The sequence below is a fragment of the Petromyzon marinus genome, chromosome 9, assembly GCF_048934315.1.
Source record: "Petromyzon marinus isolate PM22_M1 ecotype Great Lakes invasive population chromosome 9, UKy_Petmar_22M1.pri1.0, whole genome shotgun sequence".
NCBI lineage: Eukaryota > Metazoa > Chordata > Hyperoartia > Petromyzontiformes > Petromyzontidae > Petromyzon > Petromyzon marinus.
In genome coordinates, this window is record NC_133675.1 from 5,109,839 (window position 1) to 5,126,871 (window position 17,033).

The 17,033-nt window shown below is 50.3% G+C and overlaps 1 protein-coding gene across 1 annotated transcript in view; it reads right to left on the reverse strand.

The window, feature by feature from the left end:
• LOC116940659 (uncharacterized) overlaps window positions 1-14,596 on the reverse strand; it is a 29,449-nt gene extending 14,853 nt beyond the window's left edge. The window contains exons 1-3 of the mRNA XM_032950779.2: window positions 13,784-14,596; window positions 7,820-7,914; window positions 789-899 (exon numbers count right to left, since the gene is read on the reverse strand). Of these exons, the coding sequence (XP_032806670.2) occupies window positions 789-899; window positions 7,820-7,914; window positions 13,784-14,177 (600 nt within the window). The 5' untranslated portion in view covers window positions 14,178-14,596. The remainder of the gene's footprint in view (window positions 1-788; window positions 900-7,819; window positions 7,915-13,783) is intronic.
• Between the last annotated feature and the right edge of the window lie 2,437 nt (window positions 14,597-17,033).

Below are 17,033 nucleotides of genomic sequence, written 5' to 3' on the forward strand. Positions count from 1 at the left end.
ATGCCCTTGATTGTCGATACCAGGTGAGTAGAATTTTGTACCGCAGAGGTGGTTTTTCCAGTGAAAGGCCACAGGATTTCAGACAGAAAACGAGCCAGTTTGTAGGTGGGGGAGTTGATAGTGGATACGATGGGACGAAGGGGTGTATCTACTTTATGTATTTTTGTTAAGCCGTATAATCTTGGTGGCCTGGCAGCAGAAGGTTTCAACGATAACTATTTGGTTTGATCAATTAATGTGGTTGAATCAGAAATGATTTTGTTGGTTTTTATGACGAGGCTGTTGGTGGGATCTCTTCTTATTTTTGTATAGCTGCCATCGTTGAGTAATTCTTTAATTTTGCCAGGTAAGGCCCACTGGCAAAAAAGCAGGTGTTGTGATGTTAAAACACCAAACTGAAATATTTTACAAGGAATCATGTCTGCAATAACCACAATACTTCTGGTCAGAATGCAAACGAAAAACATACTCTGATAATAAATGCATTGTCTTTGAAACTGATTTGTCCACACCAGAGACAGCTTACTTTTGAGCCTCGTCTCAAACGACGTTAGACCAGAGGACGCCAAAAGGCGTACAGCCTTAACACCTCTTCCATTGCCAGAAAGTGTAAAGCGTTTTTCGCTTTCCCCATCGGCTACGAGTCCGTGCTTCTAAAATTAGCAACACGCTGTCCCTGTCGTTATTGCCACGCCAGAAACATTCCTCCTCCTCCAGCCTAGCACTCAGACGCCACAGCTCTGGAGCTCTGGGGGGACGGGGGGGGGGGAGCATTCGCAGATGGTTACCGGCTGCTCCCGGCCCGGTCGGCATCGCAGAGACACGGAGGCTGCCGGGCGCCGCCGGTCTCGGCAGGTCGTGTGGACCTGAGCGAAGGTCACGTGCTCCGTGCTGTCCTCCTTGTAATACAAACAGGAACGATTGGTCACGATCATCATACTAATAATCATGATTCAGAATGTGTATTCATGCCGGAGGAATCCGATGAGCCATTAAGCTCTTTCTCACAGATGTCCAGTCGGGGCACGGGGTCAGAACGTTACAACAACAAACGGTTGCAACGCACGAACGGAGTGTAGGAAACGTAAACGAAACAAATATCTACAAAATGAAACGAAACTATTTTTTTTGTATCTTACCAGGTAAAGCCCACTGAGCTATTATTCACTTATTTTTCAGAAGCGACCTGGCCACAAAACGATAGCTCAACAAAGTGGCTTATCACGTGAAAATGAATAGCAGCCAAATACGCAGCCAAATGCTCTAAATAATCTCAATGCATTAATAATAGCTTACAGCTCTCCATCACACCGGTGTGGCGAAGCAGTAATACGATGGCACGTTTGTTAATCGACTGTGTCGTGTGGAGGAGGGTGTACAACACACATTGTACTAACGCGGCGGTCTGGCCAAAAAATCTATTATGAATCTTGAAGTTGGCACTCGTTAATCCATCCATCGGTCAGTGGTCTCCCCATGCCGTGTCGGTCATTGGGGGCGGTTCGACCATACTTCACCACCCCGGTCAATGGGGGTAATTGGTGGAGGTGGAGGACCGGTTCCGATATCACTCGCCACCGATGCTGGGCTGTGACGATGATGAAAGATTCACACTCTGGCCGGTGCATTCCGGCTCATTCCGATTTGCGGCACTGGGTGCGGATCGATGATCTGGGGGGCGTTGCCGTGTGGGGAGTTCTCGCACGTCAGGCAGACTCATCACACACGCGTCTAATACAGTGCCGGATGAAGCTGGTGCGGGGCCTGTAGTATTGTGTTATAAAGGGGCCCTAAATAAAGAAAAACACGTAAATATTAAAACACACATTTTTTTTACTTGCATAGTAAAGTATTTTTTTTGCATTTGCTATACAGCCAGATAATACGACAAATCGTTAACCGTAAACACCCAGTCGTTCATAAAAGTTGAAGGCAGTATAGTACTATAGTAATAGAGCAAGTGCAAAATCGCTGAACCGGAATTGATAACTTGAAAGCATTTAGCGCGAGGCGCTTGATAGTTCGGGGCCCATAGCACGTGTAGCTACTTGTGCTACTACGCCAATCTGGCACGTGTCCTGATATCTCCTTGCTCCCCCACCCTTTTCATCTGCAAAGTCTCCCAACTCCGAACTGGGCAGTAAGTTCCAGCAGGGAGCAACGGTGGGGCGTGCAAAACAAACACAACGTGGGCAGGCAACAACGTCCGTGCGTACATGGGGGAACGGTAGCGTAGCGGTTAGCGTGCCGCGCTATGAATCCGGCGGCCCGAGTTCGCTTCCCGCTCACGGCCAACACCAGTGACGATTGTATGAACCGGCCCTGGGCCTCCCCGAGGTCGACTCAGCCTTAAATGACTACCTGGTGCGGTGTGCAAACATCGACACGAGTAAGACAAAGGCGACCAGGCGTAGTGCTGGCTACCCACCCCCTCGTGTGACGTTCTGCGCTTTATACAGTAAGGGACACATTTTTTGATCCCCTGCTGATTTTGTACGTTTGCCCACTGACAAAAAAATTATCAGTCTTAAATTTTAATGGTAGGTTTATTTGAACAGTGAGACATAGAATAACAACAACAAAATCGAGAAAAACGCATGTCAAAAATGTTATAAATTGGTTTGCATTTTAATGAGGGAAATAAGTATTTGACCCCTCTGCAAAACATGACTTAGTACTTGGTGGCAAAACCCTTGTTGGCAATCACAGAGGTCAGACGTTTCTTGTAGTTGGCCACCAGGTTTGCACACATCTCAGGAGGGATTTCGTCCCACTCCTCTTTACAGATCTTCTCCAAGTCATTAAGGTTTCGAGGCTGACGTTTGGCAACTCGAAACCTTCAGCTCCCTCCACAGATTTTCTATGGGATTAAGGTCTGGAGACTGGCTAGGCCACTCCAGGACCTTAATGTGCTTCTTCTTGAGCCACTCCTTTGTTGCCTTGACCGTGTGTTTTGGGTTATTGTCATGCTGGAATACCCATCCACGACCCATTTTCAATGCCCTGGCTGAAGGAAGGAGGTTCTCACCCAAGATTTGACGGTACATGACCCCGTCCATGGTTCCTTTGATGCGGTGAAGTTGTCCTGTCCCTTTAGCAGAAAAAACACCCCCAAAGCATAATGTTTCCACCTCCATGTTTGACGATGGGGATGGTGTTCTTGGGGTCATAGGCAGCATTCCTCCTCCAAAGACGGCGAGTTGAGTTGATGCCAAAGAGCTCCATTTTGGTCTCATCTGACCACAACACTTTCACCCAGTTGTCTTCTGAATCATTCAGATGTTCATTGGCAAACTTCAGACGGGCATGTATATGTGCTTTCTTGAGCAGGGGGACCTTGCGGGTGCTGCAGGATTTCAGTCCTTCACGGCGTAGTGTGTTACCAATTGTTTTCTTGGTGACTATGGTCCCAGTTGCCTTGAGATCATTGACAAGATCCTCCCATGTAGTTCTGGGCTCCACGAGGTGAGATCTTGAATGGAAACCCAGGCCGAGGGAGATTGACAGTTCTTTTGTGTTTCTTCCATTTGCGAATAATCGCACCAACTGTTGTCACCTTCTCACCAAGCTGATTGGCAATGGTCTTGTAGCCCATTCCAGCCTTGTGTAGGTCTACAATCTTGTCCCTGACATCCTTGGAGAGCTCTTTGGTCTTGGCCATGGTGGAGAGTTTGGAATCTGATTGATTGATTGCTTCTGTGGACAGGTGTCTTTTATACAGGTAACCAGCTGAGATTAGGAACACTCCCTTTAAGAGTGTGCTCCTAATCCCAGCTCGTTACCTGTATAAAAGACACCTGGGAGCCAGAAATCTTTCTGATTGAGAGGGGGTCAAATACTTATTTCCCTCATTAAAATGAAAATCAATTTATAGCATTTTTGACATGCGTTTTTCTGGATTTTCTTGTTGTTATTCTGTCTCTCACTTTTCAAATAAACCTACCATTAAAATGATAGACTGATCATTTCTTTGTCAGTGGGCAAACGTACAAAATCAGCAGAGGATCAAATACTTTTTTTCCCTCACTGTAGGTGCTTGCTAACAGCACTTGCCCCAACAGTCTGTTCAGGCTATACGGGGGATCTTTGTCTGTGTTGCTGTGTGCGTGTGTGTGTGTCGCACAGACACAGGCAACTATATCTGAGATGTATCCCGACATCAGTGGCGTCACGTGGTCGGCATGACGATGGCTGTGAGTAATGAAATGTCTTCCCCCCACCCCCCCCTCTTCGTATTCCGGTGCCTTGGATATACATCGAGCCACTTGCGCAGTTCCAGCGCCGGCACACACCTGTGGAGTCCCCCTGCCGCCCAATCAACGGGTCCGACAGCAGAGGGAGCTGCTCGGTTTCGTGCCAAGAGCTTCTTACGACGCACCTGCAACTCGCCCGCACCACACCGCGGTGTTGAGCAGCGGGTGTTGCTCAACACGGCAGTGTGGAACGAGTGTTGCTCAAGGGATCCCGCACACAGCAACACAGACAAAGATCCCCCGTATAGCCTGAACAGACTGTTGGGGCAAGTGCTGTTAGCAAGCACCTATGAAGCGCAGAACGTCACACGAGGGCGTGGGTAGCTGTAATTATAATACATATGGGGGGGGGGGGGAGGACACATCCCCTGCCCCCAATACTCAAATATGCTCAAAATGTCCCCCCCCCCAATATATTGCTATAAAATAGATTTCTGTTTATATGATTGTGGTTATGGTTGTACTTAATAAATCCCTAATCTCTGCCATTACATACAATGAAACATCAGGTCTCTTAGACATTATTGTAAAAAATAAATAAAAAAGTCCATCCTATGTGTTGGTGAATTTTTTTAATATTTTCGGCAGGAAATGGCAGGAAATTCGTTTTCAAATTTAGACCCCCTAGAAAATTTGGTCCCCCCCAATGTTGACTCCATGGCTCCGGCCTTGGCGCACATCTTTCGCACCTCCGATTAGCACGGGTGGCTACGTGCTGTGCGAAAGAAGTTCAACACGCACACTCTGTCGCAGTGGCAGACGAGTACAAATTACAATAAACCCTGTGTGGCCTTTAAAAAAGTGGAAACATTCATCCATAATAGAGGTTTATATATGAAAAAGCGACGCTTTGGGGCAATGAGCCTGCATCATAGCACAACCATTTTGTTATGGCGGCCCGCGAAGATACCACTCCAAATGGGAACAATGGAGAGGAGCGGGGAGGAGAGGAGCCGGATAAGAGGGGGGTAGGAGGAGTTGTGGGATGAGTGGTTGTGGGGAGCGGTGGTTTAACGGAGAGAGCGCTGGGCTACGAACCTGGCGACCCGAGTTCGGCTCCCGCTCACTGCCACCAACGCCAGAGACGATTATCTGCAGCGGTCCTGAGCCTCCACTAGGTCGACTCAGCCTCAAACGAGTACCTGGTGCGGTGGTGTAAACGTCGCCGCTAAGGAGACAAAGGCGGCCGGGCGTGGTGCTGGCCTCCGATCCGCTAATGCGCCGTGCCGGCCTTCATCGGTTGCTCGCGAACAGCACTTGCCCCAAAGAGTCTGTTAAGGCTACACGGGGGACCTTTGTGCGGACAGCAAGGGGCCAGAACTCAACGAGAGTCCACACGAGGCAGGCTAAAACACCCGGACACATGGGACGAGACAGCAGGGGACAGACAAGGGATGAGGCGGTATAATAAAGTCGCGGTGGGAACGATACCAATCAGTGCAGATGACTAAAATGCCGACGATGTCGTTCAAGGAAATATGACTGACGGGATAATGAAGCAGAGAGTGTGCATCCTTCCCACATTGTTGTTGTTTGTTACAGGATCCGTATCGAACAGAGAACAGTGGTTGCCTGTAAACATCCCGGCAGTTGAGCATTGGTTCAAGGCAGCCTGGCGCAGCTGATGAGTCGCTGAATGTCAAAACCGACCCGCGGTTTGATCGTGTTAATTCGATGCCGGCGTAAAAAACAGATAAAATAACTCTCAGACGCCAGTGTTGGCGAATGGGATGTACATTTTATTTATTTATGTTCTGTCGAGAGACCAACACGGGGAGGTGTATTGCTTGCTTATTCATTTCTTCAATAAGAACAAATGTACACTTCTGTGTATGGTCACAATCACGCCCAGTCTCCCCAGCGCTGATGTTTCATACACCTCACCGGTAAACATTTAATGAAGGACAGCCCCTCGGGATAGCCGAGTGTATTATTAGCTCCCCCTTTCTGCCAAAGATGTTGTTCACTGCCCAGATCTGAACTCAGGTCACTGGGTTCACATCGCAGTGAACTACCATAGAGACACGCACAATGACAAAGATCCCCCGTATAGCCTTTAATAGACTGTAGGGGCAAGTGCTGTTATCGAGCACCTATAAAGGCCGTCACGTCTCACGAGGGGGTGGGTGGCCAACACCACGCCCGGCCGCCTTTGTCTCCCTAGCGGCGATGTTTACTACACACCGCACCAGGTACTCATTTGAGGCCGAGTCGACATTTACAGACACACACACATACACACACACACATATACATACACACACTCACACGCGCGGCCGAAACACGCGTGTTCAGGTACAAACCCGACTCCACCGATCCCAGCCCGAACAATTGGGTCAGGCGTGTCCGGGCAAGATTCCCACCTTGGCATTATCCTCTGGCCAGAAGGCAATGTTGCTTAAACACCACCGACACTCGCTGGAAAGGAGCCGTGCTCCGATCCGTGGCGCGTGAGTGGAGCGGTCCGAGTTCGATTCCCACTCAGATGATCTGAACCGGTCCAGGACATCCCCGAGGTCGAACAGGTCCCGGGTCTCCATCTCGTAGGTCGACTCAGTCTAAAAAAAAATGAGTACCTGGTGCGGTGTGTAAACTTCGCCACTAGGGAGACAAAGGCGGCCGGGCGTGGTGTTGGTCACTCACCCCCCTATAGTGTGCCGTGCAGGCCTTCATAGGTGATACTCGCTAACAGCACTTGCCCTAACATTCTAAGGCTATAACGGGGTTCTTTGTCTTTCTACGTGTATGGGTGTGTGAAGTTATGCTGCAGTGGTGTGCACGTTATCTCACGATGAACCCGGCGACCTGAGTTCGATTCCCATCCGTGGCTATCACCGTTGGGCGTTGTATCGTCGTGACATTTTTGTTAGTTGACTCGACAATGTCGACGTGAAGTTTATTCGGCACTGCTACATCGTTGAATCGATTGCTGTTTAGGGCGATCGCGGGGAAAATCGCGTAGCGTACGCCTTGACGATTGTCAGCCCATAGCCTGGAATCGAACTCGGGTGGCTGAGTATGCAAGGCCACGCAAACAAAACAAACCGAATCACACACACATACACAAAGGCAGATATTGCCAAGTTAAGCCCTTAACAGACTCTTGGTGCGAGTGCTGTTAGCGAACACCCATGAAGGCCGGCACCGCACACGAGGGGGTGGTGTGGTGAGCACCACGCCTGGCCGCCTTTGTCTCCCCAGTGGGCATGTTTACACATCGCACCAGGTACTCAATGTTGTTGAGGCTGAGTCGACATAGGGGACGCCCAGGACCGATGACGATAATTGTCACTGGTGTTGGCCGCGAGCCCGAATTGAACTCGGGTGGCCGGGTTTGTGTCGCAGCGCGCTTACAACCGCTGGACTGCCACTCCCACACACGCACAGGCACATAGGACCTCATCCAAGTCTTGTGGAAACAATCAAAATACACCTCTTTGTCCTTCCTATCAGTAGTCTGTGATGGAGGCATCGGCACATTTTCGGCGTAAAATCTCTCTCCAATCACACACACACAAACGTAGTCACGCACACACACGTAATCACACACACACACAACCACTTACGCGATCACAATGCGAGTTTGGCTGCAGGAACACGAATACACTCTGCGTGGCGGCATCGAAGTCGACTTCAACTCCCATCATCGTCGGCGAAGATCCTGGAAGACATTGACGACGGCGATGTGGATGCGGTTCGAGAAACGGATCATTGCGAAGGGTTAATCGAGGCCCTGAATGACATCGCTCACATTAAATATTGCGGCTGATACCAGCTCGACTTGGGGCACATTCGATGCGGAGTCTGGCCATTTAGCGTGGCGGTCCAAACGCATCAATAATGATCGATTATAATTATAGGTGACGATATACATCAACATCCCAACACATCACCACGTGGCATCGTTGTCACGCATCATTGCTCGCGAAGTGCATCGCCTGAAATCTAAGAAACGGCGCCTCAGCGCGGAGCGGACCACCAGGCAGACAAACTCAAGTTGCGGCCCGAGACACGGAGACGTGGAGAGAGAGAGACACGGAGACAGAGAAACACAACAGGCAGACGTGGAGAGAGAGACACGGAGACAGAGACACACAACAGGCAGACGTGGAGAGAGAGACACGGAGACAGAGACACACAACAGGCAGACGTGGAGAGAGAGACACAGAGACAGAGAAACACAACAGACAGACGTGGAGAGAGAGACACAGAGACACACAACAGGCAGACGTGGAGAGAGAGACACGGAGACAGAGAAACACAACAGACAGACGTGGAGAGAGAGACACGGAGACAGAGACACACAACAGACAGACGTGGAGAGAGAGACACGGAGACAGAGAAACACAACAGGCAGACGTGGAGAGAGAGACACTGAGACAGAGACACACAACAGACAGACGTGGAGAGAGAGACACGGAGACAGAGACACACAACAGACAGACGTGGAGAGAGAAACACTGAGACAGAGAAACACAACAGACAGACGTGGAGAGAGAGACACTGAGACAGAGAAACACAACAGACAGACATTGAGAGAGAGACACAGAGACAGAGAAACACAACAGACAGACGTGGAGAGAGAGAGAGAGAGAGACAGAGACAGAGAAACACAACAGACAGACGTGGAGAGAGAGACACAGAGACAGAGACACACAACAGACAGACGTGGAGAGAGAGACACGGAGACAGAGACACACAACAGACAGACGTGGAGAGAGAGACACAGAGACAGAGGCACACAACAGACAGACGTGGACAGAGAGAAACTGAGACAGAGAAACACAACAGACAGACATTGAGAGAGAGACACTGAGACAGAGAAACACAACAGACAGACGTGGAGAGAGAGACACGGAGACAGAGACACACAACAGACAGACGTGGAGAGAGAGACACTGAGACAGAGAAACACAACAGACAGACATTGAGAGAGAGAGAGACACTGAGACAGAGAAACACAACAGACAGACATTGAGAGAGAGAGACACTGAGACAGAGAAACACAACAGGCAGACGTGGAGAGAGACACAGAGACAGAGAAACACAACAGACAGACGTGGAGAGAGAGACACAGAGACAGAGAAACACAACAGACAGACGTGGAGAGAGAGACACAGAGACAGAGAAACACAACAGACAGACGTGGAGAGAGAGACACAGAGACAGAGAAACACAACAGACAGACGTGGAGAGAGAGACACAGAGACAGAGAAACACAACAGGCAGACGTGGAGAGAGAGACACTGAGACAGAGACACACAACAGACAGACGTGGAGAGAGAGACACTGAGACAGAGAAACACAACAGACAGACGTGGAGAGAGAGACACAGAGACAGAGAAACACAACAGGCAGACATTGAGAGAGAGAGACACTGAGACAGAGACACACAACAGACAGACGTGGAGAGAGAGACACAGAGACAGAGAAACACAACAGACAGACGTGGAGAGAGACACAGAGACAGAGAAACACAATAGGCAGACGTGGAGAGAGAGACACAGAGACAGAGAAACACAACAGACAGACGTGGAGAGAGAGACACAGAGACAGAGAAACACAACAGACAGACGTGGAGAGAGAGACACAGAGACAGAGAAACACAACAGGCAGACATTGAGAGAGAGAGAGACACTGAGACAGAGAAACACAACAGACAGACATTGAGAGAGAGAGACACTGAGACAGAGAAACACAACAGACAGACGTGGAGAGAGAGACACTGAGACAGAGACACACAACAGACAGACGTGGAGAGAGAGACATGGAGACAGAGAAACACAACAAACAGACGTGGAGAGAGAGACACAGAGACAGAGAAACACAATAGGCAGACGTGGAGAGAGAGACACAGACAAACATAACAGACAGACGTGGAGAGAGAAACGTCAAAAGACATGCACACACACGCAAAGAGCGACAAGATGGCATAGAGAGACAGAGATACTTGTAGAACAAGAGAGGGATAGACGACCATGAATTCAGGGGGTGGGTGACCAGCACTACGCCCGGCCGCCTTTGCATCCCTAGTGGCGATGTTTATACATCGACCTAGAGGATGCCCAGAACTGGTTACAATAATCGTCACTGATGTCGGCCGCGAGCAGGAATCGAACTCAGGTCGCCGGATTCGTAGAGCAAAACGCTAACCACTGCACTACCGCTCCCCACACACACTGGTCTCACACACACACACTGGTTTCACACACACACACTGGTCTCACACACGCTGGTCTCACACACACACACTGGTCACACACACTGGTCTCACACACACACACTGGTTTCACACACACACACACTGGTCTCACACACACTGGTCTCACACACACTGGTCTCACACACACACACTGGTCACACACACTGGTCTCACACACACACACTGGTCTCACACACACACACTGGTCTCACACACCCTGGTCACACACACACACTGGTCACACACACACACCCTGGTCACACACACACACTGGTCTCACACACCCTGGTCACACACACACACACACTGCTCACACACACACTGGTCTCACACACACACTGGTCTCACACACACACTGGTCTCACACACACTGGTCTCACACACACACACACTGGTCACACACACACACTGGTCACACACACACACTGGTCACACACACACACGGGTCTCACATACACACACTGGTCACACACACACACACTGGTCACACACATACACACACTGGTCACACACACACACACTGGTCTCTCACACACACACACACTGGTCTCACACACACACACTGGTCACACACACACACACACTGGTCACACACACACACTGGTCACACACACACACACTGGTCTCTCACACACACACACTGGTCTCACACACACACACACACTGGTCACACACACACACACTGGTCTCACACACACACACTGGTCACACACACACTGGTCTCACACACACACTGGTCTCTCACACACACACACACTGGTCTCACACACACACACACACTGGTCTCACACACACACACACTGGTCTCACACACACACACACTGGTCTCACACACACACACACTGGTCTCACACACACACACACTGGTCTCACACACACACACACACTGGTCACACACACACACTGGACTCACACACACACACTAGTCACACACACACACACACTGGTCTCACACACACACACACTGGTCTCACACACACACACACACTGGTCTCACACACACACTGACACACACTGCTTAGCTTTATTATTTTATTTTTACACCTTTCACCTCATTCGACCTTGTCAGCACTTTCTTGTTCCTAAACTTCCACTGGCGCCCGACCCTTCCCATCACCTCATTAAATTCCTCCAGCATAGCCAACCCATCCGACCCCCGATCCTCTCCAGAACCCCTGATCCGCTCTTTCTGCAACCAGCCCCATGTGACTCGCTCTGGAAAGCAGCGTCTGGGTCCCTTTGCCACAGAGATAAAGTAAACTATATATATTTTTAATAGTATCATAATGAACATACGTGGACCTCTACAGCTCCGTGGTCACCTCTTTGTACGGTATTTGTATTCCTGGAACTGAAGTCCTGTCCATGTGTGTTTCCTTAATATGAAGTCTGGCCGAACAACTCTGCTACCACCGTAGCTGATACGGCGTGGGGAGGCCGTTTTCCCAAAGTGGGTTGACCAAAGGGCTGTAAATTGTTATCATAATTAAGATTAACTTATTCATCAAGCAGAAAAAAGGAACCTCCACCCAGAGCATCAGTCTTCAGTCCCGCGTCTCTGCGCACACCGTGTACGTACACTAAGACAAAGATCCCCCGTATAGCCTTAGTAGACTGTTGGGGCAAGTGCTGTTCGCGAGCACCTAAGCAAGCTGGCACGGCACACGAGGGGGTGGGTGGCCAACACCACGCCCGGCCGCCTTTGTCTTCCAGTGGCGATGTTTACACACGGCACCAGGTTACTCATTCGATGCTGAGTCGACCTAGGGGAGGCCCAGGACCGGGTAAGATTATCATTTAATCGCCACTGATGTTGGCCTTGAGCGGGAATCGAACTGACACACCACACAGACACACCCCACAGGCACACGGATACACAGACAGCGAGAGAGGGGGGGGGGGCAGAGAGGGACAGTGCGACAGACAACGAGACCCGGCTGAGACAGACAAAACAGCCCCCCACCTCCCCAGAGAGGGGGTGGGGGTGGCAGTGATGCACAGAGAGACACCCGGAGACCGAGAGAGAGAGAGAGACAGCTATAAACACAGATATCGAAACAAACTTCGACGAGACCAAACACACCGACACCCTGAGCGTAAACACGGTCAACACGGAGGAGCAGCACCTGTTGCTACTGCTGCAGCAGCAACAACATCAGCACGTGCTGATGTTGTTGCTGCTGCAGCAGTAGCAACATCAGCACGTGCTTTCCACGTGGAGGCTCGCGTTCGCACGGGCACGGCTGTGCGAGCCAAAACAACAACCCCAAAAAACATCGGAACACGAATCACCCCCCCCCACCACCACCTCGCGCAGTTTTCACAACCGCAGCCGCCAACGCGGGCATCTGTAAAAGCAAAGGAGATAAGTTTCGATTGTATAGAATACGTGAACTGTACTGTTTAGAACAATGCAATGGTCAGACAGGGAGCGATCGATAAGGATATAGGCGAATGCAATGAAACACAGAGAGGTAGACAGACCCACACAATGATGAGACGCAGACACTTTAACAGTGGTTCCGTAGCCAGCAATGTGGCTTCCTGTGTAGACACGGGAAGAGTTGGACTGAGTGCAACTCGAAAAGAGAGGGAGACAGACACTAACTTGGACAGGCAACAGAGACAAACGCATGGGGAGAGACGCAGGCGGGAGACGGCGAGACACGAATAGAAGACGCCCAGGGCGATGCACGGAAACCTTGGGTGACCCACTGCAGTCAACTGTGGGGGTGACACTTCTTACACTGACAAAGACCCCTGTATAGCCTTTAATTGGCTATTGGGGCAAGTACTGTTAGCGAGCACCTTTTAAGGCAGGAACGGACATCGAGGGGATGATGTGGGCAGAATTACGCACGGCCGCCTTTGTTTCCCCCAGTGCTAATGTGTACACACCGAAACAAAGCAGGTCCCAGGACGTGTTCGGATAATTATTGGCACTGATTTTAGCCCTGGCCAGGTATCGAACCCAGGTGAGTCGAGTTCATTCCGAGCGGAGGGCCGTGCGTTATCCACTACGCCACAACAGCCGCAATTCACCACTAAGTGATGGTGATGTCACCACGGTTCTTGTGCCAGGCTAGGTGCACGTTAAGGTCACGTGAAGCGTCGGACATTCGCTGGCAGGTCACGGGACAGACCCGGGTTGCAATGGGTTGACTGACCGAGATGACTGGCAGTCGAATCGTTTTGCGCGCGCGCACACAGCACGCGCGTGGACACCCCTCGCCGTGCCACTCGTTACATCCGAACAAAACCGCATCAACTTTAAACGCTCACGTTCAACAACTTGCTGCCGGCCATCGATGGATTTGCCTCGACTCACCGCATCGGGAGGCGAACCCGACAAGTCCCAGGACTGAGCTGAAGAGGAAGGTTCGATACATGCTGCCGATGCTGCTGCCGTGATGCTTGCATTGACGGCGTTCCGTGCGCGTCGAAGACTCCAACTCCGGTCTCCCGTGCAACAGCAGCGGCAGTCGCGTTCCAAGCCACACCCTGCGCTGCTGCTGGACGGGGGGATTTAAATCCATGACGTCTCGCGTGATTTTCAGTTGCGATGCCAGCGGACGTGCCTGCGACCTCATGACGTTGCAATGGGTCGAGAGCGCCGGACGAATTAATTGCGATCCTAAGGGGTGATCGAACGCGTGGGCTTTCACGACCAATGTTACGGTCCGTGATCGATTGTTCAATGTTGTGGATTTCTCTCCAAACATGACGGTGTGCAGGCATGTTCGATCACGCGGTAACTTTATTCATTGTCTGCGGAGGGGTGTCGGAGATGGTGTACGACAAACATTTTACTTACGCTATCTGACCCCCCACCCCCCCCCCCAAAAAAAATTATATATGAAAGGCGACGTTTCGGGCAATGACTCTTTTTCATAGCACGGAGCCATTGCCTATTATATATTGTTTCCCCCTATTTAAGACCACAGTGTTATTGACGTATGCGTTGAAGTTTTTTGTTTGTTTATCAGAATCGTCTCTCCAACAATTCACAGAAGCGTCTCTCTAACGAATCTTCTTTTAAGCCGAGGTTGATAACTAATTTCTTTCGAGCTGTTTTCCGTGCGTTTCGTTTGTTGTCCTCCCTAACACCTTGGCTGCGTACGGTGCGAAAAAAGTTCAACATCCACTCGATTTTCTTCGTCTATAATTCCCTTCTAGAGCGGGGGGGGGGGGGGGGTGTTCTCGCCACAAACTACACGGGGCGTTACCCACTCTGCCCGCCACCCACCTCCCCCCTCCCCCCTCCTTGTGCACAAGTCCCAGCGTGGAGCCGCGTGGCTCACGGTGCTTGTGGCGAGCAGGTGACGCATCGGTGCGGTCCGGCGCCAGATGGAAGGAGCCGCTGCTGTTTTTCCTTTTTTCCACCACCCAAATGTCTGTACACGATTTCTCCAATTGCCCTGCCTTGGGGCACGAAGCCAAGGTCGCGGTGAGAACATTTGATCGCTTTCGTCATCGGTAAATACCGCGGGTGAATATTAGCCGTAAAATCGGCGCCGTCTGCTTTCGCATCGGACGTTAAGGATCCCGAAGAGATGAATTAGTCCATACTGTGCAGGGCGTCACGGTCCAAATGTGCCAAATGTGAAAACATTACGAGCAAATTACTTGAATAGTGAAACACAAAGCGTCAATTATTGCCTCCCACTGCGAAAACCTTCGTGACAATAGTCGTAAGACCGAATGATGCTTTCCTGGGTAAATAAGCATAGCCATAATAATAACAACAACACAATGTTGGTGACCAAGGTCATTCTTTCAAAATGAGGCTTTTACGCAAGTAAAAGTTGAACTTGAGCTCGCATCACGTCTCGCTCACCGCCACTTGGAGGATATCTCAACCGATGATTCCGATCTCAAGGAATGGAATGCGCTCGAGTGGGCGACCACCGAGGAGGAAAGGGAGGAGATGGAAGGTGGATTGTTAACGTCTCATGCAGCAGCGTGAGAGGCGGCGACGGCTCGGGGAAGGCCTTCATCCAGCAGTGGATTGGCCATGGCTGCTGCTACTGTCGCTGCTGATTATCGCGAGTTTTCATCTCGTCTATAATGTGCAGACATAGCGGACCCATCGGGAGCAACATCACGCGCACTGCAAGATAAGTCGAACTGCATGCGCAACTGAACACTGAGACATTTTTCGCATCGCTTCGTCTCCGTTAGTTGCGGGTTCTGTACACGCACAGCCCTCTTTACAACACGGTTCACGAGTGGCTACGTACGGTGCGATAGAAGTTCAACATACGTACGCGGGTGTTAATTTACAATGCTGCATGCACCATGCTGGCCAGTGTGCAGTGGTGGGAAAGCGGAGAGCGTAGACATGCAGGATGGCATAGAAGTAGAGTACAACAATTGCTCGAACCCCGATGCCATAGACTGCCACGCGGGCAGTCTATGGCAACATGTCCACCAGGCTTAACTCACGAACTTGATTCGACTCGAGAATCAGTTTCTTTCGCCTCGTTCGGAGTGTCTCTCGTTGAAATCTGTTCGCTCGTGTGCACAGTTTGATCGCTTCGCAAATATGTTCCGTAGGTTGAACTTCTTTCGCACCGTACGTAGCCAGCCGTGCGAGTCTTACACGGTTACTTATGTATCAAACATATATTAGCACACATGATTTTGCATATGTGTGTTGAACTTATTTCGCACTGTACGTCGCCAACCATTGTTTTACAGCAGAGTAAGTAACAACGTTGCTCAGCGGTGCAATCGGAAGATCTCGAGTTCAAATCCTGGTTGGGGGATGACTCAGCCCATCGTCCCTCCGGGGTCGATAAACAAAGTACCACTTTACAAGCAAGTCAACAGTGGTTGTCCTATGGGTTAGGGGCCGTCCATAAATGACGTCACGCACCTGGGGGGTTGAGAAATGTGACGTCACATCAAAATTCGCAACTTAAAATAAATATATAATTGTTGGTATAAGAACACTCCTACAACATCAGAGTGCAGCGCCACATTAAATACGTATGACAATAGGTTAAAGCGATTTGAAGCATGTTTTATTTTCAAAATGGAAATATGGTTTGGGGGGGGGGGGCAGAGCTTTGTGACGTCATATTTGAGGGGGGGGAGTCTGACTTTTTGTCACGCCGTGTGACGAGGTGGGTCAAAAATCGTCCAAAATCGCGTGACGTCATTTATGTACGCCCCCATTAGACTTGACCGAGACCTCCTACGCTATAGGACGATGCAATTCCAGCATAAACAACAGATGAGCATCGCCTCAATGCTCATTTGAGTAAGAATTCACGTTGACCTTTTGATTGTTTCAACACAGAACGTCCCCGCCACCTTGCAGAGCCCGAGTCGAGGGCCCTGGCCTCCCGCGTCCAGCAGAGGGCGTCACGAGTCCACGCAAAGCGAAGTCGGAACAAGCCTCGATGCACTCAACTATATAAATGTTTATTTTACCACGTAAGGCCCTCTGACCAATATATCTATTTCATGACCTGGCTATCACAAATGATAGCTCAGCGAGGTTGCTTATCACGTGCAAATGTACAGCAGCCAAATCCTCTAAACGCGTGACGTTGCTTACTTACACGTGGAGG